The 23,112-nt window shown below is 41.1% G+C and overlaps 4 protein-coding genes and 2 non-coding genes across 12 annotated transcripts; 3 read left to right on the plus strand and 3 right to left on the minus strand.

Moving 5' to 3' along the window:
* Positions 1 to 524: 524 nt before the first annotated feature.
* Positions 525 to 6,642, minus strand: LOC113567806 (butyrophilin subfamily 1 member A1). 2 transcript variants are annotated; one of them, XM_026995921.3, is made up of 9 exons: positions 6,553 to 6,642; positions 6,286 to 6,342; positions 5,635 to 5,997; positions 5,098 to 5,379; positions 3,847 to 3,948; positions 3,736 to 3,756; positions 3,635 to 3,655; positions 3,428 to 3,469; positions 525 to 3,322 (listed from the first exon to the last, which is right to left on the minus strand). In XM_026995921.3, exons 1-9 carry the CDS (start codon positions 6,566 to 6,568, stop codon positions 2,724 to 2,726), a joined length of 1,503 nt encoding a protein of 500 aa, XP_026851722.3. In that variant the 5' UTR covers positions 6,569 to 6,642; the 3' UTR covers positions 525 to 2,723. The 2 variants fall into 2 exon arrangements, with proteins under 2 accessions (XP_026851722.3, XP_081570904.1); XM_081714778.1 differs by lacking the exon at positions 6,553 to 6,642 and having other exon boundaries at positions 526 to 3,322; positions 6,220 to 6,342.
* Positions 6,643 to 8,338: 1,696 nt separating this feature from the next.
* On the minus strand, positions 8,339 to 10,185 carry LOC145657883 (uncharacterized). The gene is made up of 3 exons (XM_081714330.1): positions 10,129 to 10,185; positions 8,856 to 9,407; positions 8,339 to 8,542 (listed from the first exon to the last, which is right to left on the minus strand). Exons 1-3 carry the CDS (start codon positions 10,183 to 10,185, stop codon positions 8,339 to 8,341), a joined length of 813 nt encoding a protein of 270 aa, XP_081570456.1.
* A 2,261-nt stretch (positions 10,186 to 12,446) lies between these two features.
* Positions 12,447 to 19,035, plus strand: si:cabz01076231.1 (calcium-binding protein 5). 6 transcript variants are annotated; one of them, XM_081714787.1, is made up of 11 exons: positions 12,447 to 12,656; positions 12,938 to 12,976; positions 13,227 to 13,377; positions 14,393 to 14,423; positions 14,784 to 14,927; positions 15,155 to 15,264; positions 15,923 to 16,070; positions 17,527 to 17,544; positions 17,664 to 17,929; positions 18,758 to 18,778; positions 18,901 to 19,035. In XM_081714787.1, exons 2-9 carry the CDS (start codon positions 12,939 to 12,941, stop codon positions 17,729 to 17,731), a joined length of 708 nt encoding a protein of 235 aa, XP_081570913.1. In that variant the 5' UTR covers positions 12,447 to 12,656; position 12,938; the 3' UTR covers positions 17,732 to 17,929; positions 18,758 to 18,778; positions 18,901 to 19,035. The 6 variants fall into 6 exon arrangements, with proteins under 6 accessions (XP_081570913.1, XP_081570911.1, XP_081570909.1 ...); XM_081714785.1 differs by having other exon boundaries at positions 12,472 to 12,562; positions 18,728 to 18,778; XM_081714783.1 differs by having other exon boundaries at positions 12,472 to 12,562.
* Positions 18,894 to 22,129, minus strand: LOC145657921 (uncharacterized). The gene is made up of 3 exons (XM_081714789.1): positions 22,026 to 22,129; positions 19,747 to 19,957; positions 18,894 to 19,327 (listed from the first exon to the last, which is right to left on the minus strand). The coding sequence occupies exons 1-3, from the start codon at positions 22,043 to 22,045 to the stop codon at positions 19,187 to 19,189; spliced, it is 372 nt and encodes a 123-aa protein (XP_081570915.1). The 5' UTR covers positions 22,046 to 22,129; the 3' UTR covers positions 18,894 to 19,186.
* Positions 20,005 to 20,087, plus strand: trnal-cag (transfer RNA leucine (anticodon CAG)). Its single transcript has one exon. It is a non-coding gene; the product is annotated as a tRNA-Leu (tRNA).
* Positions 22,121 to 22,203, plus strand: trnal-cag (transfer RNA leucine (anticodon CAG)). The gene has a single exon. It is a non-coding gene; the product is annotated as a tRNA-Leu (tRNA).
* Positions 22,204 to 23,112: the final 909 nt, after the last annotated feature.

Raw genomic sequence — 23,112 nt, forward strand, 5'->3', positions numbered from 1 at the left:
TGCGTTTTGATCTTGTTACATACGGAGTCATGATATGCCTATTTACTGCACCTACAACCAGAAATAATTTTTGTCTGCCAGTAGGGGGTTATCTTATAACTGATCAAATTTTAATCTTCAGTCTGGAGTGAGTGTGCTCGTCCGAGCTGACTAAATTTTCTCAACAGACACATTGCACAAAATAGCACAAAGCGGAAAGAAATCATTTGGTCTTAACCCAGAATGCCTTACTCAGTCCTTGTTCCTCCTGGTTTGCTCCTGCAGATTTTTCCAGGAGTCAGGTGTGATGGCACAACCCAGTCAACATTAATCGTTCCATATTTACAAAGTCCGGGACTGGGATTGGAGCCGAGGGCCAAGAGTGAGTAGATATCACATCACAGCATTCCTCTCTTAGCATGATGAGTCCTATCAGTTTTAACCTACCCCAAAATCATGATCACATCATTAAAGACTAATATTACTGAAATAGTGAAGGCTTTTGGTCAACCAGGTCTCTAAATGTTGTAAGGCAGCTGGACATTGAATAGATTCTCTGTTCATCCAAGATCTTAAATTACTTCCAATTTAAGCACATTAAAAGAAATTATAGTCACCAGGCCAAGTGTAAGTTAAACCAAAAAGACTCTTAAATATGTAACAAAGCTTCAGTTCAGTAATGTTCAGGAGAGAGCCTTTTATGCCAAAGTTTCCTGAGAGCGAAGCCTTTCTAAAAGAGAATTTTGAATAATCTACCGTTATATAAATTAATGTATTCGGTTGACATTCAGTTTCATATGAATGGTGAGTGATGGTTTAAGTGACAGCTGGGGCATTCATTTACTTCAGAAGCGTTGGTCTGACTTTCCTGTGGTCTAACCAACCTGACCACTTTTCACAAAAAACACTAATAATTTTTTAAGGATTTTACATTTTATTCAATTATACAAAGGTGTGCTTGTGCAAACAAGTCACAAACAACTTAACAAACAGTTGCCAAAAAAATGCAAGCCTGGCAATTTATTCACATTTTAAAATGAATTCCAAAGAGCTAATTACTTGAAAGGTGATTTTGTATAGCCAGTTTTCTGCAGTGCTTAACACTATTATGGCCTCTCTTATGACCTGAGACATAAACAGAATGCAACTGGCTTAGCCAACAAAGTATGTTCTTTTTCACCCAGCTAGGTGATGTGTAAGTGATGACTGACTTGCTTCTAGCACAAGTGTGTCTCAAGGAACTTCATCTTGTGTTTTTCATGAGTGATCTTTTTTTTTTCTTTAACCACTTTTAAAATTATTCCAAGCCATAGAATGATACAATACAATGTGTTAGGACTATTGTGGTTGAACAGTTCGTTCCTGGCTGTCAGTGTGTAAAGTATCACAAGTAAACACTTTGATAGTATTTCAGTATTTGTCAGTATATAGCTTTGTCATTAATACAAATTACTATCAAGCACAAATTAGTGTTGAAATGATTGTTACAAACACATCCAAAATCTAAATAGTTGCCACAAATATAAATACTCTCAAATATAAATTTCTATAATGAAAATAAGTTGTAACCTATGATGACGCATCACTCAGGCATGTTAAGATTATTTTCATCACGGCTTTAGCTGTGGCACATTGGTGCGCAAATGCTTGTTGCTACAAGTATTATGCTTAATTTAAAAAGGCAGTGAATCAATATAAGAGGTATAAATTTAACAAAGATTAACATTCACATTTAAATACTACATAGCTGCAACATATCACAATAGAACTGTTCTGATAAACAATACATTGTGTGAACATGAACTAAAACTGTCTGCCTGATTAAAGACTTAGGGCAGGCTATAACGTAATTTGTTGTCTAATAATAATTACATTTATTTGAGTCTATAGCTGGTGCATATCTGCTTTCAGACATGGTTTCAAAATTAGGGAGTGGAACCATGGCTGATGCCCACTGTAATAGCAGAAAGCTCAACAGCACAACAGAACAAAACTTACACAAGCAGGTGCATTACTGTCTGAAAGTATTAAACAATGCAAGACTGCCACATGCAAGCAAACGGCTGTTCTTTGCTAGTGTCTATCCTAAAACTGCACTCCAATATGTCACAATATACATACCCACTCAATAAATAGCTGCTCAGATTTCTAGAATGCGGCATGATACAGGTTTGCTAATGTCTACAACCATTTGTAGATTTAAACCTCCACATACTGAATCTGCAATGTCTATACTATCATATCAGTGATATTAAAACAGCTGTAGGTGGTCTTTGCATGAAATTACCATCAAGAGATTATAAAATGTTTGCTAAAACCTTTTTTAAAAATTACATTTTTAATGTTTGCTGCTTTAAACAGCAATTCTGAAAGAATAACCATAAATGCAAACTGTAACAGACAAGGGAGTTCCATAAACATGAGTTGTTATAGACTGCTTAAAAGCATAGAACTGCACAAATGTATCTAGCAAAACTAACAACTATGTAGCGCCCTGCACATGTAATTTAATTTATGTTGATGTGCATCTCTTAGGTTTTAAGCCATATGTTATGCAACCCCGCCCTCAAAGGTAAATGTGGAAAACATCCTGGTTTGTTCATGTAGTGTGATTTTATGATTTGTGTAGAATTAGGAGTGAAAAGGATCTGCTCTGTCTGAGTTAACTTTTAGAATCTAAATGTGAGTAACTTTTAGAATCTAAATGTGAGTTAACAAGATTGCACATACTGATGTTAGTGTCATTATGGGATCTTAACTGAGTTGTCAGTTGGAGAACTAGCACCCTCTGCAGGAACAGCGCTGGGTCCAGCAGTGTCAAGGATCTTAAGAGGAGCCTCATCACCTATCCCTGGGTTAAACATTGGCAAAACCTGCCCTTGGAATTTCGTTTTCATAGTGACCAGACATATACCCTCCTTAACATTGTAAAATGAAAGCTCGCCTTGGTCATAGTCTAGCAAAACTCCAACACTCTCAGGTCTTGAGACTAGAGGGAGTGAGATTTCAGGTTCAGTATTTACACGGAGGCCAGTTTGTTTACTCAAGTAAAGAAACCAAAAACCTTTGGAAGGGGTCATGTCGTCATGCTTATTTTCAGTGAAATCATTTGAAGCTTTGGTGACTCCAATCAGCCATGATGTTTTGGGTGGTATATTAGGTGATATTAGTCCTACTTCCCAATATGCACGACCACTGCTGAAGGAGTTTCTTCCATACACTGATAAATGGTACGGAAAACCAGGTTCTCTGTGGGTATCGGCAACACCTTCTTTATCTCTTACAAGTTTGTTTTTAACCATTAAACCTGGACAGGTCCGTGTATCATCTAGTGTGATGCTCACTGCAGGGAAGAAAGCATTTGAGTTTACAAAGGCTTATTCCACACTTTCTCAAACATTCTGATATTTTGCATAAGTACTGTGTATGAGACCATGCATATTTATACCTGCTGCTTTTCTCAATTCCTCCATGTTTGGATTAGGGTAAGCTGAAAATTTAAATAAGTAGTTAAAATGAGGGGTTTTTTTGTTTTGTTTTGTCTTCCCCCCCCCCCCCCAAGTCAAATTGTCATAATTGTAGTATATTTTATTGTTTTAAATATTTTATCAATGACATCAAGCATAAATCTGTCATAAATACATTATTATCATACCTGTTTCCTCAGCCTCTTGACCTGAAAAGACAAAGCAGAGTTTTAGTTTTAATGTCCCGAATGGGAGAAAGATCACTAGCCAGACTGAGGACACCTCTTACCTTTCTTAACTGCTGTATATCCTGCAACAGAGAAATGCTATTATGAACGATCTCAAAACGATAAAACAGTATGACATCCAAGCAGAAGCAGCCATTCACAGCAGGTCTGACCTGTTTTGTATTTTCTGTAGAAGTAGATGCTGATGGCGGCCAGAGCCACTGCCGCTAACGTTGACACAGCAGAAATGGCCTTCCATGGTCCTCCTCCGTGCTCTGTGGGGCTCAGTAGTGGAGGTGGATTTAACCAATGTTACAACACAATAAGTTTAGTCAACTTAAGGCACAACCTAAGTATTTCAATAGTATTGTGATTAATAATCAGTAATAATTATTTTCATCACTTGGTGCAAAAAATGCATTAGTGTTAGTAGTAATAGTGATGAGTAGATTTCAATACACTGACACCATGTTCTGCACAAATGCTGGGTGCCTGTAACGTTTGCACTCGTTTGATAAATCGTTCTATTGTTTAATGGCTCGTTATGCCACGTTATTTGAGATACATTGCAGATGTGCAGTTAGAAGTTTCAGCCCAGCATCTATGCACGATTTGCCACCTTTCAGTGCTCAGTCAGTGGTCAGTTTCTGACCGCATAACCACTGCAGACTGGATATCTTTTGAAGAGCAAACCGCCGTCAGCCGAGCAGTGTAATAAACCCAGCCAGACTGCTGTGCCTGATAAATGTACACCAGCTCCACGCCCACAACTATACCACTACCATGTCAGCATTAATACTGTCATAAACTGACCATGAATGTGGTTGATGGTGACTGACTAATTCAGTGCGACTTAATTTTTGTTGCAATCTGCAATTATACACTTTTAAAATGTGCTTAGAAAATGTGTATTTAACAATGTGTTTAATAAATTGTTAGGTAGTGTATTTAGAGGCACAGCAATAGATAATTATTTATACATTTTCCGAGGGTCAGTATTCATTATGAATAATCACTTTCATAAATATTGTTTGCTACTTTACGGTGGTAAAAAGAACTGATTGGTCCTTGAAATAATTCTTTAAAAGATTTTGACATAATTTCCTTGTTAATCAGCCAACAACACATTCTCCATAAAGCTTGCTGTAAAAGCTAAATTACAGTGAAATGTAAAATCAGCAAATGTAATTTTAAAACCCTAAGAAGGGCTTTAATTGAATATATGACAACACCACAAGAGCTTCTTTTTCTCTTTGAAATGGCAAGCTAGGTGGCAAAACAGTCATTAGCAGTTTAGCAGTAATATGCAATGGACAAAGTAAATATAAATATATATATAATTGCTTACAGAAGACATCCATAACACACCATTTTTGATTCAGCAAACAGCATTATAATTACAAATCATTCGTATATTTCCTCACTTAGGCAGAGAATGTTTTGAATGTCCACGTGTCCATCCTTCTCCTCTCCTCCAGGAAGTGAGATGGAGCAAGTGATCGGGCCTGAGCGAGAGGGAGAGAGAAGAACCCAGCTCTGGACACAGGTCAGTTCTCCTTCTTGGCTGAAGAGCAGACCACCAGGACCAGGGATCTTCTGTTCACTAAACTCAACCCGTGGCTTTGGCAGCCATCCACAGGACCTACAGGTAACGTTTACCTGGTCACCCTGGGGCTGCAGAGACAGGACAGGAGAAGACCCCAGAGCTGGGACAGAACAGGGCAGGGCAATTACATGAATGAGAAATAAAAGGAGGAGAAAAACGGTTGAGACAAAAGAAAGAAATGCTGAAGTGTGACACACCACTGACTCATTTTCACCACACTGTCAATAAACTGCTACTGAACTTGTCAAGGGACAAAAAGAGTATTTCTATTTATTGACTATATTTTAATACTCAATTACAATCACCATGGAGCTTGGAGACATTTGAGCTAGAGTAATATTTTGATTTAACTCACCAGTTAAATTTAGAGTCAATGTACAGCTTCCATATGCTTTATCTCCACTCACAAAACAGTGAAACGTCCCCCGATCCCCCATATTAAGGTTCTTCAGCTCGAGGGACACATCTCCCCCTTTCAGCCCAGCGGAGTTCTCCTCTCGCAGGCTTAGAGAGGTCCGGTTCCTGTACCTCTCCTTCTGCAAATCTGTCATGACCTTGTGGTTGAGGTAGAGCAGGACTGGAGTGCTGTATTGGTCTGGACGGTACCAGCGGATCTCCATGGCCTTCACATCCAGCGGAGGAGAAAGCCAGCATGGGAGAACCACAGAGGAACCCAGTCTCCCCGTGATCAAACCAGTAGCGCACTTCAAAGGGAGATCTAACAGAGAATGGGAGGGAACAGAGAGGAAACCCAGAGATAGATTCATACTTTGTTTTCGTCACTGCCACTGTAGTAAAAATATTAGCAATGCACTATTTCAGGAGGGATTTGTACTCGACATCCACGTGATCTCATATGAATACTTATGAAAGCAGCAGATGCCTATTCTACAGACCCAATATACCACACGATGTTCACGTAAAGAAAATAAATACGTACCTGAACCTCAATCCAATTAATGTCATGTTATGCTACAGTAACCGAGCCTAACAGCAAAACTCTTACCGGAACCCCCAACGAGCTGAGACCCAAGGAAAATCAAGATGGCACACGATATCACTTCTGTTAAAAAAAAAAAAATGTAAAAATAAAAAAATAATTTAAAAGCAGTTTAAAAAATCATGAAGATTGTAGTTTAACGCTAGCTCCAGCGGTTGGTCAAAGCAAAGCGACGGACGATTAAACCTCTACCAGTCGTCTTGGGCTGCAATGAAAAAGTAATCAGATAGCTAGCGTAAATTAAAATTAGCGAAATTATCATTATGAACGTACCGTTGCTTGCGCACATACTTGCGAAATTTGAACACACAGCAGACGTTTCTCGGTAAACGAACAACTCAACCTACAGAGAGGGCGTGGTCTGCTTTATATACTTTCATTTTCATTTGGCACCGAAAATGGAAATAATGGCGATATCATTTATTTTTTATCCTTAGCCCAAACATTGACTTGTAGGCTAACAGTATGCTCTAGCTTCTTACGAATATTAATAAATAAAACAATAAATGTGTGCCTTGGATTCTTGGAAACAGTAAATGCCTCGAACATAATGAAACTATCCAGAACTTCACCTTCTTAATACAAAGATTTGCGCTACCAGGCCCATAACCATGGCATTTTGGGTAAGCTATATGGAACAAAGATTTCATTGGTAGAAAACAATGAAATGCACATCTCCTGCCCATGTTGCCGCTAATTGAAATCAGTCATATTTAAGGGAAGATTCACAGTGTCTGTGTGGTTGGGAAGTGAGTAACATTGTAGCAGGGCAGGAGGGATCTAGGGGTTTGGACCAATGTGATCATGTTGTCTGGATGTGGGCCTGTTCCTGTGGGGCCGTGGCATGATGGCACCCAACCCTAAGGAAGTGAGTCCTCCTGTGGACCCAGGATGACTGGCTTCAACAGAAAGACGTGAAAGGATGGAGATTGAGAACAACAGAGGAAGAATGACATGCTATGTGACTTTCCTTATCTGTTCGTCTGTGATGTATGGAAGTAGGACCTGACTTTCCATTAGCATAGCTATTCTAGATAAGCATGGATACTCGCACCTTTCCTCTGGGGTTGTAGTGCGGTGTGGCTGACCTGTGTACATATGAGTGCCTCTTGATAAGCTGAATGGTGGTTTGGAGGCATTAAGGGGCATTGAGGTCCCTTAGAAACATTCAGTGATGTGGAACCAGGTTTGCCATGATGGCCATTCCGAAACTAATGAAATCCATGAGTTAAACACACTCAAACAGGGTCTGACTGAGCAAGTTTCACGTATATTCCACCCATGGAAAATATAGACACCAGGCAGACCAAGCAGACAGAAGATGTGCTGGAATAATTCTTCAGTCATTTATAATTCTCTGGGGAAAGAAGTTAGTGGGATAAAATGGACCATTTTTGAGAAATGTTCAAGTATAGTGGCTTTAACTTCAGATGACAGATTATTGACAATGTCCATAGCAATACAAAAAAGGCCACATCCTTATATATAGATGTGCACCGGTACCTCCAGGACCATGGTGCAACATAAAAGCAACAGTGCAACAGACAACATGCTACACAAGTGCAAACAGTCCAATATAGTGCAAAATGTCATTAAATAAACATTAAATAAATAATAAATACAGGACAGGACAAATACAAAATGAGTAGACAGTGCAATTTAGTACAGTACACAGTACTGGGCGAGTTGTGCATAGCAATCAGTGACATGCTACCCTGAACATAGCAGTCACCGGTTGGAGCCAGAACAGTTCAGAGTACAGTGCTGGTTTAGTACAGTACTCTAGCAGCAAGTAGGATAATGTGCAAGACTGCAACAGGAGTGCATAGTTTATTTGTGTGAGGTTTGACTTCAGCACTAGTCCAAAACAATGTGTGAGTGTGTGTATAGATATGTATGTATGTATGTATGTATGTATGTATGTGTGTGTGTGTGTGTGTGTATAGATATGTATGTGTGTGTGTGTGTGTGTGTGTGTGTGTGTGTGTGTGTGTGTGTGTGTGACTGTCTATAAGCATGTATAAAAGTGCCCATTTTGGAATCTGAATTGGAATTGGAGTTAGCCAGAGTTCAGGAGTCTAACGGCTTCTGGGAAGAAGCTGTTGCACAGTCTGGAGGTGCGGGACTGGATGCTGCGGTACCTTCTTCCAGATGGCAAAAGGGTGAACAGTTCATGTGAGGGGTGTGTGGGGTCTTTCACAATGTTGGTGGCTTTCCGGATGCAGCGTGTTATGTAGATGTTCGTGATGGAGGGAAGAGAGACCTGTGAAGGAAATATTGTTGTGTTTCTTTCTCTATCATTGTAAAGCGTGAGAAAGCTTAGCATAAGATTAGAAGAACAGGACGTTCCCTAGAGAACGTCCTTGAAGAAATACACTCCTTCCAAGGAGTTATCTGGTCTCAGCAGAAGCAAACCCTCCCTCGTTCTCTCGAACGCTACGGCTGTTATATAAGGGGAGGGAAATCACCCAAAGGAGAGCGAAGCAAATAGGCACGCTCATTTTTTGAAACTAATAACTCAATAAAATCTTCTTATCCACATCCGACTCCTTGTTTGCTGAATTTCCACCACAGACCCCAATGATCTTCTCAGCTGTTCTCACTATTCTTTGGAGGGTCTTGCGGTCAAAGGCGGTGCAGTTCCCAAACCAGGTAATGATGCAGCTGCTCGGGATGCTCTCTACAGTACCTCTGTAGAAGGTAGTGAGGATGGGTGATGGGAGATGGGCTTCCCTCAGCTTCCGAAGGAAGTAAAGACGTTGCTGGGCTCTCTTGGTGATGGAACTGGTGTTCAGGGTCCAGGTCAGGTTCTCCGCTATGTGAACACCAGGGAACTTGATGTTCTTGACGATCTCCACTGAGGAGCCGTTGATGGCAAGCGGGGAGTGATCTCGCCTTGCTCTCCTGAAGTCAACAACCATTTCTTTTGTCTTGTCAACATTCAGATACAGGTTGTTGACCTTACACCAGCTCACCAGTTCTCGCACCTCCTCTCTGTATGCTGACTCATTGTCTTTGTTGATGAGACCTACCACGGTCGTGTCATCAGCGAACTGATGTGATTCAAACTGTGCTTCGCTGAGACACGACACCGTGGGCTTCTTGGGCACGGGGACGATGGTGGTGGTCTTGAAGCATGTTGGGACCATGGTGCAGCTCAGAGAGATATTGAAGATGTCTGTCAGGACATCTGCAAGCTGGTCAGCACATTCTCTGAGCACATGACCCGGGATGTTGTCTGATCCAGCAGCTTTCCGTGGGTTAACTCCACGCAAAGTACGCCTCACATCAGCCGCCATCAGGCACAGCACCTGGTCATTTTGCGAAGGGATGGACTTTTCTGCTGCAACGTTGTTCTGCGCTTCAAACCGTGCATAGAAATGATTCAGTGCATCTGGGAGGATGGCATCACTGTCACAGAAAGGTGATGTTTTCCTGTAGTTAGTAATGGCCTGAATGCCCTCCCACATGCGCCGTGTGTCACCAGTGTCTTTGAAGTGTCCATGGATGCTCTGTGCGTGTGCACGCTTTGCTTCCCTGAGCGCACGTGAGTTTGGCTCTTGTTTTTCTGAGAGCCTCTCTGTCACCTGTTCTGAAGGCTGAGTCACGGGTCCTCAGTAGCATGCGCACCTCAGCAGGCATCCATGGCTTCTGGTTGGGGCGTGTGGTGATGGTCTTGGAGACAGTAACATCATCAATGCACTTGCTGATGTAGCCAGTCACTGATGCTGTATACTCTTCCAGGTTAACAGTGCCACCGTCAGTAGCAGCCTCCTTGAACGTGATCCAAGTCGTCTGCTCAAAACAGTCCTGAAGAGCAGAGATGGCTCCTGCTGGCCAGGTTCTCACCTGCTTCAGAAGCGGTTTCGAGCGTCTGACTATCGGTCTATATGCAGGAATCAACATTACAGACACGTGATCAGAGTATCCGAGGTGCGGGCAGGACTCCGCCCGGTACGCACCGGAAATGTTTGTGTAAACGAGATCCAGCGCGTTCGCTCCTCTCGTTGCAAAGTTCACATGTTGATGGAATTTAGGCAGTACTGACTTGAGATTTGCGTGGTTGAAGTCTCCGGTGATAATAAACAGTCCGTCTGGATGAACGTTCTGCAGTTCACTAATGACTGGTGCTGAGTAACATGGGTGCCTAGGTGATCAGTTCGGCATACTCCTGGAGAGGAATAATGAGCTTTCCAGGAGGACACTAAGGATGAGGAGTGATGCAGTTGGCCCTATTTATCCTGTTACCTGTGTCTCAGGAGAAAGCAGGAGGCAGGGAAAATTTGTTTATTGGCAGCTAGTAGGTTCTTGGTTGGATCTAAATTGACAGGATTGCACAAGTGATAGTAAACTGAAACCTACTGGAAAGCGTAATCGTCGAGCTTGGCAAGAATTGTAGCTTTTTACACGGTACATGCAGTCTGCTGAATAACGTTGTTGCGCAATGTGCATTATGCATCCAGCCCTGGTTGTAATCACATTAAAACGGATATAGGCTGTGACCCAATGTTAAGAATTGTTCAACTTTGGTATTACCTCTGTCAGTAAAGTTGTATGACATATGTAGCAAAAAAAATAACAGCTTTATTTTTGTCTTAATTGTACTACATTAATTTACCTTAAGATACCTTTAAAAAAAAAACACAAGCACTAAACAACCTGATTCAGACATCTGTTATGTCTCAGTCTAGGCAGGAGAGTCTGTAACATTAAAACATGACGTGATAATGGTGAGTGACTGGTGAGTGATATGACAAACGAAACAGATAAAGTCAATACGGTGCATAGCAAGTGTATTAAAAAGCGTTGGAATAACATACAACGTGTTGGAATAACATACAACTATTCAGGGGATCAGTGTAACAACATCAGGAGGGACCAAGGCCAGCAAGACAAAGAAAACAGGCTAAGAAAGAATAAGACAGCTGTCTACTCCACCAAAAGAAAATACACAGCCTACACTCACTCCCTATCACCGAAGAACACAGAAACGGAACCCATTCCCAACTATTAGAAGGAGAACATTAACTCGAGAACCAGGGATAGAATACAAGGTCATACACAGTTACACTCTGTTAGTTGAACTGCAAACAAGTACACAGCCCAGTCTCTTTCCCAACACAAGCTACCTCCCTCTCTCTTTTTTCACTCTTCCTCCTTTTATCTGGTGAGCTCAGCACAGAGAAGCAACATTTGTACTGGGTTGTACTGGAAAATCACCCACAAGACCTGGCTCGAACCTGCAACACAGAAGCGAACAAACCAGGGCACACATACCTACACACATATATATAACACAGCCCTGAAGGGCTCCGTCAGCAGAATGTCAGTAGGCTATTTAAAAATTGCACCTATCAGAGGACTGAATTTAGGTATTAACTTTACCTTAATGATCTGGAATGCACAACCAGGCTATCTTAAAAAGGTCAGGGTATTGTAGGGTATTGTTCATTACACTGATGTTGTCTAACGGACTCTAGTACTTATTGTTTATTGCACTTCTCATGGTCTAAGATAGAGCTCATGTATTTTGTACTACTAGTCATCAGCATTGATCCCTGTAGTTCTACAGTATTCTAGTCCATTGGTATGTTTGACTCTAACCTGCTGTACTGTACTAGGATGTGTTCTATGAGGAAATGATAAAGCACTTTTGTAAGTGGCTCTGGATAAGACCGTCTGCTAAATGCCGTAAATTTAACAGTCAGGATGAAGGCAAATGTTTCCCTTTACAAAACACACCTTGACCACAACCTGAGAAAATGGTCAATCAGTGGTCCATATGTAAGTTCAATAAGCTTGGTAGAATTAGTAAAAACTCCAAAGCCACATATGAGTAGTTAAAAGTTAAAGGTGTAAATCTTGGGCATTATATTTCCTTATAAGCTTATTTGCAATGAACTTAAGGCAATAAAGATAATTTAATTTTGAAGTTGTTTTGTTCTGAGCCCATTATTAATGGTTTGGTTTTAAGGAAGCATTTAAAGATTTATTTTTCAAACTTAGACATTATATGAAAAACCTTTTTCTATATGCAATATTACTACAGTATTTTAATTCATTTTTAAATTATTAGTCATTAGCAAGACTGTTCTGCAGTCCTTCTATGGCTCTAGTCCACTGTCACATGCACCTGCACGTTTCTGGGCTTAATCTGACTACATTTAACCACGTAATCATGTCTTAGTCCTCGGATGGAGGAGAGGATGAAGGGATGGGAAGAGCTGAAGAGAGCGGGAAAAAATTCCAAGGAAAGACGGAATGAAAGGCTGGAAATCGAAAGGTCACAAAGAATCATTCGCTTCCTTCTAGCCTTGGCGGAGTGGTGGTGAAAAAAGGAGTGTATTTTTGTTATTTTCGTTTAGCTCCCATTGAAGGTAAGACAGGAAAGAGCCACAGGGTTCCGGCGAACCACTTGGTAGAATGGTGGCTGAGTAGCCGAATCTGCTGAACTACACCAGTCGTTACGCAACTGTGGAACATTTATTTTTGTGTTTTGCCTGCAGTGAAGTGATCCTAGTATCATGTTTTTTAGCTTTTTATAGTGTTAATAGCAGTATGGTATAATTGAAGAAATGTTAGATTCTAGGTAATCAATTTATCTCTCCCTCACGTACATATGCAATCCATGATTGTGTTTGCTTCTTTTTTCCTCTAGAATGACAGACGAGGCAGAGACCGCACCCACTACAGACAGGTATAAGGACTGACTGTGGCTGTGTATTCAACACTGGCTGTTTGAGCTTTGAGAATGTGCCTTATATGAATGTTCCTTCCAGTTTTACCTTATTTCTTTACTATCTCAAATCTGGTGCTTTGAAAAACTATATTATTAAGGTCATCCTTATAGCACTTACAATACAGGTTTAAAGGAGCACTAACTCATTTTACTAAGTCTCTCTCGCTCTCTCTCGCACGCTCTCTCTCTCTCTCTCTCTGTTCCATAGCATCAAATCTGCCCAGTCGACTGAAGGTTGTGCTCGGAAACCTGCTCTCCGAAAGGTAGACACACCCAAGAAAACAGCCAGAAGCCAGAAATCCAATGAGGAAGTCATGAACAAAATGTACACAACTCTGCTCAACAGGGTTTTTGGACAGGTACTTACACACACATATCAATTCTAATTATGTTTCATTAAAATATACAGACAGTGGACACATGTTATGATCTCCCTATTTCAGACTGACACAAAATAACAGAAAGAGGGCAGTCACATTGTGCGCAGTGATGCTTTCAGATACTGTCACACCTCCTTTTACAGACACTCCTTCAGAAATGAAATACACCAATAATCTAATCTGTTAATTGATTACTTCTCCCCTGCCCAGTCCTGGTCAATATGAGTAACAGAAATGATGCTGATCTCTGATGTATATCTAATGAGGTTCAGTCATTGCTTCTGATCTCTTCTGCAAAAGTGTGTGTGTGCGCGTGTACGTGTGCATGTGTTTAATGACCTGTGCAGAGTGGTTAATCCCTGTAGTAATTCTAAGATCTAAAAAAAAAAAAAAGCTCTTTAGTGTGGCTAATTTCTTCTGCTAATACCACTCAGCCAGTCTTAGGGAGGACTGGGGCCAGACCTTTCACCTTGCAGTGTTGTGTTGTATGATTTGATGAAATCCATAATGAAGGATGGTGAATGATGGGTGTAAGCAATACTGTTAAAAAAGCAAACATGTTAATGTAGTCCTGTGTGCATTTCTGTGTGTGTGTGTGTGTGTGTGTGTGTGTGTGTGTGTGTGTGTGTGTGTGTGTGTGTGTGTGTGTGTGTGTGTGCGCCTGTCTGTCTGTCTGTCTGTCTGTGTGTTTGCATGTTTGTTTCCTGAACTGTACAAACTGATTTGTGGTTTTAACTTATAAAGCGTCTTTGCTTTGCCTGATTGTTTGGTCTGCTCTGGAAAATCCCAGCTCTAAGCACTGTGCCAGCTAAGCACATGTTTGCTTTGTGATGGCTCATGAAGCTTAAGTGTATGGTTATTATAATACCATCTGAGAGTGCATAGAACTGTGGCTAGGTGAAACTTATATAATAGGAAATGTACAAAGTACATATTTAAAGTGTAACCTTTAGCACCATAAATAACTCCACCCCTCTTATTGTTTCTTCTTTAGGAAAGAGAATTATCCCAGCTAGAATTAGATGGTGAGTACCTACAAAGTGTATGACGATTAAAGAATTACTAATTTACTGAAGCACTACCACAAAAATGTTTCACATTCACAATCAGTGATGTTCTCCCAATAGGTGTGCAAGCTTTGCTCTCTTCCTTAGTTAAATCTTGTTCATACAGAAGGAAAACTGGGATGCATCCTCAAAATTCCATCACTTCATTTGGCATTATGCTTTCTATAGATTAACAACATATTTTGCAAACAATGAACATATAGTGTCCAATTGCCTTGGTTTCTTTTATGACTGGCTGACTGAATCATGTTCTGAGAAAATGAGGATACATGTTGTGATTTTACATTGTGAAGAGTGAAAAATTATGGTGTTTCTCAGAGCTTGCAGAGGCGTTTAAAGAGTTTGACTATGACCAGGATGGCTACCTGAACTACAAAGACCTGGCAGAGTGCATGCGAACTTTGGGATACATGCCTATGGAAATGGAGCTCCTAGAAATCATTCAGCAAATTAAAATGAGGCGTGAGTGTCCCACGTATGTCTGGTTTTCTACAACAAAACTGCAGTTTCTGATTGTGTGTATGTGTGACTAAATGTTATTATAACAACATATTGTACTGACCACACACTGACTGAGTGACTTTTTAACTTTTTTTATCCGTATATCCGTTTAACTTTTTTTAAATATCTGTTTATTTGTTGTCTATTCTCCACAGTCTGATTGTTTGAATGCGTGTGTGTTTGCGCAGTAGGTGGGCTGATGGATTTTGACGATTTCTGTGAGCTGATGGGACCAAGAATGATGGTCGAGACAGCTCATATGGTGGGGCTGAAAGAACTTGAGTGCTCTTTCAAACAAGTGAGCTACACACACTCACACTCACACACAATTAATCTTAGTGCATACGCTGCCTTTCAAAATTTTAAGGATGAACGGCTGTGAAGGATGAACCTAAAATTTCAAATGTGATCTTTTCATGTCCATGAAAGTGTGTTCCAGACACAAACTCTCCCCCCTCTCTCTCTCTCTCTCTCTCTCTCTCCCTCTCCCCCTCTCTCTCTCTCTCTCTCTCTCCCTCTCCCTCTCTCGCTCTCTCTCCCTCCCTCTCCCCCTCTCTCTCTCTCTCTCTCTCTCTCCCTCTCCCTCTCCCTCTCTCGCTCTCTCTCTCTCCCTCTCCCTCTCTCGCTCTCCCTCTCCCTCTCCCTCTCTCGCTCTCTCCCTCTCCCTCTCTCGCTCTCTCTCTCTCCCTCTCCCTCTCCCTCTCCCTCTCCCTCTCTCGCTCTCTCTCTCCCTCTCCCTCTCTTTCTCCCTCTCTTTCTCCCTCTCTCGCTCTCTCTCTCGCTCTCTCTCTCTCTCTCCCTCTCCCTCTCTCTCTCTTTCTCCCTCTCCCTCTCTTTCTCCCTCTCTCGCTCTCTCTCTCTCTCTCTCCCTCTCTCTTTCTCCCTCTCCCTCTCCCTCTCTCTCTCTCCCTCTCTCTCTCTCTCTCTCTCTCTCTCTCTCTCTCTCTCTCTGTTAGTTTGACATGGATGGGGATGGGAAGATTAGTCTGGATGAGATGAAGGAAGCAGCAAAGACTCTACTGGGAGAGAAACCGAGGAAAGGAGAGCTGGAAGAGATCCTGAAGGAGATGGACCTGAATGGAGACGGCAGTGTAGATTTTGACGGTAGTGACCTCACGTGAATAAACACACATGCACACACACTTCATGAAAGAACCAACCTTAGTAACCAGAGAAAATGAGCACGCGAACTACTAAAGTGTTTCTTTTCAGTTCTCCTGCAGTGCTTCTACTTGTTCACACATTTGTACCAATCAGTAGGTTTGGGTTATTCTAAGCACATGCCTGTTTTTGATGAAGCAAAATATTTTGATCAGTTGATCTGGTCTGTTTGTGTGTGTATGCATGTCTTGCAGAGTTTGTTATGATGCTGTCCACGCAGTAGTTCTCACAGCAGGGCTTCTTGGATTGTCTCAGTGCAGTGCAGACTGTCACCTGGAAGCACCAACTCCTACAGCGTCACCCTGTTCCACAACAGTTTCCGATTATTTGTAATTCCTGCAGAAACCACAGACTATTCATACCAGGCTCCACCTGCTAGTGAAATTTCACCATTACCGTGGTGTACAAATCTGCTCGCAGTTCATGGATTTCCTGGTTTCCACTGCTTATGTTGTATGGTTTTGCGACTACATTTTTGGATGCTGTTTTGGTTACTAACCCAATGGAAATTTTGTACTACTACTACTTAACTATACAGTTCAATTAACTTTGTTTTTTATAGTATTTGTGCTCATTGGGCATTTCTTCTGGAAATCAGCATTGATTCTTGTATTTAGCTGTATTCAAGCTGAATGGTATTTTTGGCTCTAACCTACTGTACTGGCTAGGATACATTCCATGAGTAAATGACAAAGCTCTTTTGTAATTCGCTCTGATTAAGTCTGTTAAATGCAGAACATGCAAATGTAATGTTTGCTCATCCTCATCCTGTATATACACGAAATTACTCTTTACTATACTTCACTGGAAACAATACTACACTGGAAATGACACTTTACTCCGCTGGAAACGATACTTCACTGGAAATGACACTTTACTATACTTCACTGGAAACTACTTCACTGGAAATTACACTTTACTATACTTCACTGGAAATTACTCTTCACTGCACCTGGAGGCTTCTCTTTAAATGAGAACCCAAATGTCCATCATTAGCCTTATTTATTCCTCTGTGTGTGTGTGTGTGTGTGTGTGTGTGTGTGTGTGTGTTATATATATATATATAAATAAATAATATGGAAATAAATGAAAAAATATATATAAATGCATTTGTCAAGACTATAATTTGCAGTGGTAGTCTGATGTCATTGTAGTTTAAAAAAATATCACAGTTGATTTTGTTTTGTAAAAGTTTCATGTAACAGTTTCAAGGCTGATAAGAAAGAATAGCACCTCATAGCCTGATTAGAAGGCCAGCTATTTAGGGTTGTAGCTTATTGGACAATACTTAGCTAAGACTGTGATAGTTTCTGGCACCACTTGCATAGGGTCTTCCCTTAATTTTTTATTACACTAAAAATAAAATACAACAACTGTATATTTCCCTTTTTTTCTATAGCAAACAAGCCTGATTGCGGTAAGACAAAAAAAAAATTTACAAGAAAAACAAAATGTTTCTCCCATGGATGAGAAGACTGGTTGCACCATCAGCAGGAGATGAGCAGTTTTCCATGTAACCTTTCACCTTTTTTGCAGCTGGGGCATACATGCTACTTCTTGCACCACCAACTGCAGTCTCACCATTGTCTTTCTGCCCAAGCTGAGCTCTGATCATGACTGGATCATAAGCCTTGGCCATGCTTCAACTTCCCCTGGATCAGCACTGCAGCCAAAGGACCTCAAGCAGACTGTGTCTGTCATTGAACCAGCGAAGTCCCCAGCAAGGCCTTAGGCAAACACCCCCCCAGTGGCCAAATGATGCCCTCACGTGATGGCTACACATGCACTGAGTGGAGAGTGAGGTGAAGTATATTTGAACCAGGCACTGTCTTGTCACAATGCTTTAAGTAATTCAGGACATATACATATAAATACTTTACTGTGTATATGAATTTATATCCATTTATACAAAATGCCACTGAAAACATGTTCATACAATGTTCATACATTGTGTGAAAACAGTGTTATCTTCTACATTGACTTGACCAAAAAGGATTGGTAGCAGATAGCTACTGCTAGAGGTGTACCTAATAAAGACATATATTTTTAACTTGGGCACGTTAGTAATTACACAGAACACCAGGTAACGGGCATGGTGATAAGCAGATTTGATACCAGGGATCCTATAAATATGGATGTATCTGAAACTACAGGCTACAGCCTTGATTCCTTGCTACCCATGTTGTCTCATGAGTCAGTGCCTTAGAAGGCAGCGTTTTGTTATGAGGGTACCTATAACACACACACATGCTCAAAGCCGGGCTGGCAAGAAGATACTATGAGGAGCAAGTAAGCACCAGACAGCAAGAAAATGAGAGGAAGATCTTAATGGCACGATTAAAAAAGAAGATATCTCCAAAGGAGAGCTCTCCAAATCAAATCATCCACTGCCATCTTAAGGAACACAACAGAAACATTAAGCAAAAGCAGACAACATGCAACAAGGGAAAAGAATGTATAACAATTATATTTTAAAAAAACAAACCTTTTCTTGTTTCTAATTTGGGGCCACTTTTTGTTTCACAAAACATAAAAGGCATGCTTATGAAGCAATATGTTTAACATAAAGCCTGAAGTGTGCTTTCTTTTTTTCCTGTGAGGTACTGCAACACCTGTTCCGACCTAATCAGCTCTTATCTGTTGCAGTCACAGTAAGTAATGGAGCACATTTTACAATCAGACGATTAATTTTTATTATTTAAGGATAGTTGTTTATGTTCAAGATTTTTATCAATGTATGTTTGTATGTGGTTTGCCCTTTGACCTCTGTGAGGTCTCAAAGGCAGGCGGCAGTGTGGGTGCCCCAAAACGACAAAGACATCGAGCAGAAAAGAAAGATGGCATTTAAAATGAGAGAGGCAAGAGAGGGGGAGAGAGCAGAATGTGGCAATGTTGATTTGAATTGCTTAAAGCAGAGATGACAAATCTGGTCCTCGGTGTAATTATATTTGGCCCGTGAACAAAATTACCAGCTACTAGAGCTGGCCCGCCGGTAGACAGCGCGTGCACCGCTAATACTACAAATCCCAGAATGCTGTGCTGGGGCGTTGGCGCATCAGTCAAGACCCACGAGCGTCCTCTCCTGTGTTGACATTCATCAGCGACCTCATGCTGCCAATCACATCAGGCCACCCCTCCCAAAAATGGCCAAACGAAAGGTGGAAAACAGGAGCTTTGTAGAAAAGTGGGAAGCAGAATATCTGTTGACAAAGGTAAAGGACAAACCTGTTTGTCTTGTTTGCGGAGCCAATGTAGCTGTAACCAAAGAATATAACGTAAGACTGAAACGAAACACCAGGTTAAGTACAAGGACCTGGACAAGTAGAGGAGATGAAAAGAAGTTTGGTTTCACGACAGACTGTCCTCACAAAAGCCATATCACAAAGTGAGGCTGCTGTAAAGGCTGGTTTTACTGTGGCAGCAGAAACTACAAAACCAGCCCTTTGACGAGGGAGAGTTTGTCAAAAAGTGCACGATCAAAGTTTGCGACATCGCCTGCCCAGATAAAAAGCAAGCATTTTTAAATGTGAGCCTTAGCAGACACACAGTAGCTGATCGTGCATGTGATCTTGCCACAAATCTATATGAACAGCTGCTGGAAAAGGGAAACTATTTCCACCTGCTCCACCTGCTCCACCTGCTCCTGAACCTGGCTCCACCAAGATGGTACCCCAGGGCTCCGAGGCCCAACCGGCCAGCTCCAGGACCCAAGGTCCGTCGGTCGCCATCCGACACTCTCCTCCTTCCGCTGGGTCTGCAGAGATCCTCTGCAGGTCCTCCACACCATCCTCGCTGTCAGGATCTTTGGGGTGCTCCAGGAGGTCCTGAGCCTAAAACACCAGAATAAGAACAATTAAAAGAAGTCTTTTTGGGAACTGTCAGGATGGCCGAGCGGTCTAAGGCGCTGCGTTCAGGTCGCAGTCTCCTCTGGAGGCGTGGGTTCGAATCCCACTTCTGACAGCAATTTTTCATTTTTTAAAATATTATGCTAAGTTGTTCCTCTCAAAGTTTCTTCCTCATGCTCTAGGGAGTGTTTCCTTGCCACTGTTACTCTTGCGTTTGCTCACTGGGGGCTTGGACTCGGACATTTGTAAAGATGCATTGTGACCACATCTGTTGTAAAAAGCACTATATAAATACATTTTGATTTCTAATTTTTTTTACATGTTCATTGTAAAGTAAAGTGTGGTGGCTGCTATATGCACTGTAATTAATTCACAAAGACCTCCATATTGAGCTGAATAAATAGTTTCTTCATATTACGTAAGACATTTCAGTTATTTCAGAGACATTATATTTTTATTTACTTTTGAGCTCTGAGTTGTATACCAATTACGTTGTGATTTATGCTAACCAGGGGAAATTAGCCATGTTTTCTGCGGTCTGTTAGGTACAGTGTTGCTATAGACTTTTGTGAATGTGTTTTAATGATTTCCACTGTTATTTCATTGTGCATGTGCTGTAAGCTTAGATTGTCATGTCCTGCATAACTACTTTTAGTTCAGCTAGTTTTATGTAAACTAATGGTGTTTACTTGTGCACATTAAGTGAATTCGCCTGTGTATGTGGTATATGCACCACTCGTAGTACGTGTAGCCCCGTGAGAGAAGAAACGTCTGGTGTCTGTTCATAGGAACTCGCATCCACCGTGGATGCTCCATTCACCGCAATTAATTCACAAAGACCTGCATATTGTGTCTGAATATATTGTTTCTTCAACCCTGTATTCGAGACTCTCGTATATAGACACAGACACTGTTGTGTAAAACAATAATAGAACCCGAGCTGCAGCTAATTCTTTTGTTTAACTTCAGTGGTCATTCATGTTGTCCTCTTTGATTTATACGCATTTAAAGTTTTGTACTAAGCACTTAAATAATAGTTACCCAATTTTGAAACTATACTGCTGTCTTTGGTGTGCATGCGTGTTGGTTTAAATTGAAGTAAAACCTTTGTGAGAGTGAATAAGTGGTGAGTATTAAGTCAAAGCACTGCTGATTGCAAGGTCTAATAAAATACAGAAACTGGACGAGGAACTAGATTTGTGTTTCTCGATCTGTTTTAGCTAGCTAGCTATCAAAGTACAAGTTATGGTCAGCATAGCTAGAGGACAAAAGTTGACAGTGCAACTACAGATTAATGAATAAACAAATGTAAAACATAAAAGCATTAATAAATAAATAAATATGGGATACAATAGTAAATATTGCATTTGTTTATATAGTTATATATTTCTACATTTTGTCATCAAGGAGCATGTATAGAGGACCAGGTTGTATTTAATCCTGCTGAGTAAAGGATATGTTATGCTAATTATTTTCTATTTGGATTATTGGCCTAAATTGAATCACATTGCAATAATATTTGCATCGTTTTGGATTGAGGGATTCATTCATTTTAGACTGGAGAAGTACGCTGGGAAAGCTGTAAACCTGTCATCGAGTTGGTCCACGATATGCCACAGACCCTGAGAAAGTCTGAGTGTTGATCTGCTCTTTAGTTGTGTTTGGTTCACCTTGCAGCTTTCGGAATATCGTGTTAGAATTGTATTAGTGTCGTCAACCTCACTGACACTCTCCTCTGGAGGTGTGGGTTCGAATCCCACTTTTGACAGCAACTTTTAATTTTTTAACTCAAATTTGCAGTGAGACTATTAACTGGCATTAATATGCCTGAGAAAATAAAAATGTTAGAGCCATGTTTTCTTTTTACGTTAATTTAAACTGCAAGCATCTCATGTATTAACCTCTAAGCAAACAACTCTTATTATTGCATTTTCATTGCTAGAAGTCTGTGGATAAGCCTCAGAAAGCATATTTTGCTGGGTTTAATTGTCTGTTTTGCATTTCACTAGTACACATATGTAATTATTTGCTTTGGTTATACTACAGAGCTTACCTGTATTGGTTAGATAACATGTTTGTTTGTTAGCTTGTAGGGTAACTGAAGCCTGCAGGACTGACTTCTCGTGGTGGTTTCTTTTTTCCACAACAGTCAGGATGGCCGAGCGGTCTAAGGCGCTGCGTTCAGGTCGCAGTCTCCTCTGGAGGCGTGGGTTCGAATCCCACTTCTGACAGCAGCTTTCCATTTTTTTCCCCCTATTTGCAGTGAGATGATATACCGTGCCTGTGAAAGCAAAAAGATTAGAGCCGTGTTTTTGGCCAGAGGAGGATGGAGTCGGTGGATAAGCCTCAGAACACATTTTGCTGACTTTAATTGTCTGTTGTGGATTTCCTATGGGTTGGAAAGCTGAATGAGGGGTGCATCTTGTATCTGGGAATGCATAATATGAATCTGCATATGGGGTGTACACTTTAGGGGGTTGTTACCTGAGCATTCTTTATAGGTTTGACAAATTCATTCAAACAGATTTATTCTTGCAGGCGACTCTGAAAATTCTTTTCCACCACTGTCAGTATGGCTGAGCGGTCTAAGGCTTTATGCTCAAGCTGGGGAACAACAGTCCCCCTGAAAAGGGTGATGGAAGAAAAGAGAAAATGAGAGAAAAATGTGAGCTGTAGAGGCACTTCTTCCTGCCTGTACTGATGAAATGCAACGTTGTTGCTCTTACATTTTATATTACATGGATTCCTATTGGCTGCATACACAAAGGCTCAGATATATCCATTGTACTCTGCACACTTGAGTTTGGAGCCCATCGTCGTTGGCCCGGAGAGCAAACAATGGTACTTTAAGCCTAGGGGATCCTCCCTAAATGCCCTCCACTGACATCAACCTGCCAATAAGCGAAAAGTCTCAACCCACCCATCAAAGATGCGAAAGATGGATATAGTCAAAGCAGAAATTGTAGAAATTTACATAACACTAATAACTATTCTCCCAATAAGTCAATGTTCTCCCTACTTTGTAATGACAGCCCCTGAAGGCCTCTGCCGTGCAGTAGGTGATACCTGACCACACGACCTCATATTCTGCTTCGCTACACGCGCACATGCGTCATCCGGGTATTTCCGCACTGCGCGCG

The sequence above is a fragment of the Electrophorus electricus genome, chromosome 5 (assembly GCF_041902795.1).
Source record: "Electrophorus electricus isolate QZ-2024a chromosome 5, ASM4190279v1, whole genome shotgun sequence".
Taxonomy (NCBI): Eukaryota; Metazoa; Chordata; class Actinopteri; order Gymnotiformes; family Gymnotidae; genus Electrophorus; species Electrophorus electricus.